The following is a 2,142-nucleotide window of genomic DNA, read 5'->3' on the forward strand; positions in this document are numbered from 1 at the left end:
AGGGGGAAGGAGGAGGCCTCACTGACGCAGTTTTGTTGGTGGGAACGGGCGGGGCCGCCGACTTCCCGCGCCCCTTATACATCTGGGTGACGTCATGCGCTTGGTTCTCTGCCCTTTATCGAGAGTAAAAGCTAGCTGATACCTTAAAATTACTTAAATATTCTTTATGTTTAGTCAAAAGCTCTTTAAGGTATCATCTGCTAAAAAAAAGTTAAACCGGCGTCAGTTGGCACTCAAATACGGACTATCCGAGTGGAGAATGGTATCGATCACCAGCTCCAATTTTCAAGAACAAAATGTACTCAGTTCAAGTGAAGAGTGGCATTTATTCAATTGATTCCAAAACGCACTCAGACCGATTAAAATGTACTCATTCCGATAACAGTTTTTTCTGGGTGTGAGAATTGCCCTGAAAACGGGTTATTTACTCACTTTTTCTTACTGATGCACGTCACGTCAATGACCTAGGGGTACGTACACAATGAATCGTCCTTGGTAGGTTGGCTTAACTGGTGTTCATGTTTTATGGGCAGCCACACGCTAACCAGTGACACGAATGTTTTGTTGGTCTCCAGAGCCAGTTGGTTCTTGCAACTCTATGAATGAACGACGGCGTGTGCAGCACCAACGTGCCAGTTTTTGGCTATGAACGTTATATACCTAACGACACTGTGGACTGTAACTACTCTTCAATCAGCGAATGGTGCAAAAAGGATTCCAAACACTGCAGTACGTACGCTGTAAAAACGTTTTATGACCAAAAAAATATGAAATGGGGGGTAAAATTATAACCAAATTTAAAAGTAACGAGATGTGAGTATTGACCTGGAATTCATCGACGAGCAAGTATAGGTTGTCGTAACTCTCCATTATATTTACATACTAGTTATGTGGACGCCAGACCACGTCTCGTGTAACAGGCTTCGCGATATCTCTCGAAATAGTGTTTCGCTGAGATGCGCCCGGCCTAAGCCTGCGTCGCTGACACCCAAAACGAGCGTATGTATAGGAAAGTGTGCGAGAGTAAAGCCTTCCGGACCTAAACTTTGACATGCTTACAGCACAGGCAATTTTTTTTTATAAAGGGACGAATGTCCAAACCCACTAAGTTATCAGGAGCGACGAAATAAGGTTCCCTTTTTTGCCTGCAAGATAGGGGTTTTAAGCCACGCCTTTGATAGTTACAGGGGCGGATCTGGCTCGCAGTTCAAGGGGGGGCAAAAATTGCGGGTTGCCTACTTCCAGGGGCACTTTTATGTGACAAAAAAAATAACTTCCATAATTTTTATGATTTAAGGTCTGAAAATATTTTTGGGCGCACAGTAAAATTTCCCTTTTGATATTTATTTTTAAAGTTGAAGTACTGTCGTGTATACTAGTAGTTACAGAGCAGCGGGAGAGGGATTTGCGAGTGAAGCGAGCGAAAATTTTTGTATTTGTGCTTCTTTGGGTGGCAAATTTGAACGCTCGTTTCATATGAAATGCTTCAAACGAGTGCCAAAAGGACCTCCGTAATTGTGCAAAGAGGAGCTGTAAGGCCGCGAGCGAAGCGAGCGAAAAAAAAAGATAATAAGTGATCTTTTGCACCTTAAAAATCGCGAGCGAAGCGAGCGAAATTTTTCTTAGGGTACGCGCTTAGTTCAAAATACGTTTAAAATTTGTTTCTATTGCCAGTTTAAAGTCATTAAAAATAATTGCTTTGTTCATTTATTTTCACCTTTTGGACAAGCGTTGGTATGGAGTGCATTTTTAAAATTTAAATTCCAGAATAATCTAGTGGAGATGAGTGCCTCGTTAAACGGTATGCAATGATAGAAGCCAAATTAAGACAGCTGATGGGACATGCATATGTGCGCTCCCTGCTTCCGGCGATTGTCCACATTCTAGTTGGTCAAATTGGCGAATGTCCATGAACAATTTGACAAAGAGACGAACTAGAGATGGGCGAACAGGCCAGTTCGAATTTGAACGAACTCGAGCAAATTTGGTCCAAAAATCTTCGAACGAACACGAACACGAACAAGCATTTTTTTCTTCGAACGAACCGAACCGAACAATGTAATGTTCAAATTCGATCCGAACACGAACAATTATTCCCAATTTTTCTTGCTTACGCGTTATAAAAGCTATCCATTCTGGTTT

At 42.0% G+C, this 2,142-nt stretch overlaps 1 protein-coding gene across 1 annotated transcript in view; it reads left to right on the forward strand.

Annotated features, from left to right (window-relative positions):
* The first annotated feature begins 482 nt into the window (after positions 1-482).
* LOC113211198 (uncharacterized) overlaps positions 483-2,142 on the forward strand; it is a 21,458-nt gene continuing 19,798 nt past the window's right edge. The window contains exon 1 of the mRNA XM_052272271.1: positions 483-729. Coding sequence (XP_052128231.1) covers positions 646-729 — 84 coding nt within the window. The 5' untranslated portion in view covers positions 483-645. The remainder of the gene's footprint in view (positions 730-2,142) is intronic.

The sequence above is a fragment of the Frankliniella occidentalis genome, unplaced genomic scaffold (genome assembly GCF_000697945.3).
Source record: "Frankliniella occidentalis isolate FOCC.00 unplaced genomic scaffold, Focc_3.1 Scaffold197, whole genome shotgun sequence".
In the NCBI taxonomy this organism is placed as follows: domain Eukaryota; kingdom Metazoa; phylum Arthropoda; class Insecta; order Thysanoptera; family Thripidae; genus Frankliniella; species Frankliniella occidentalis.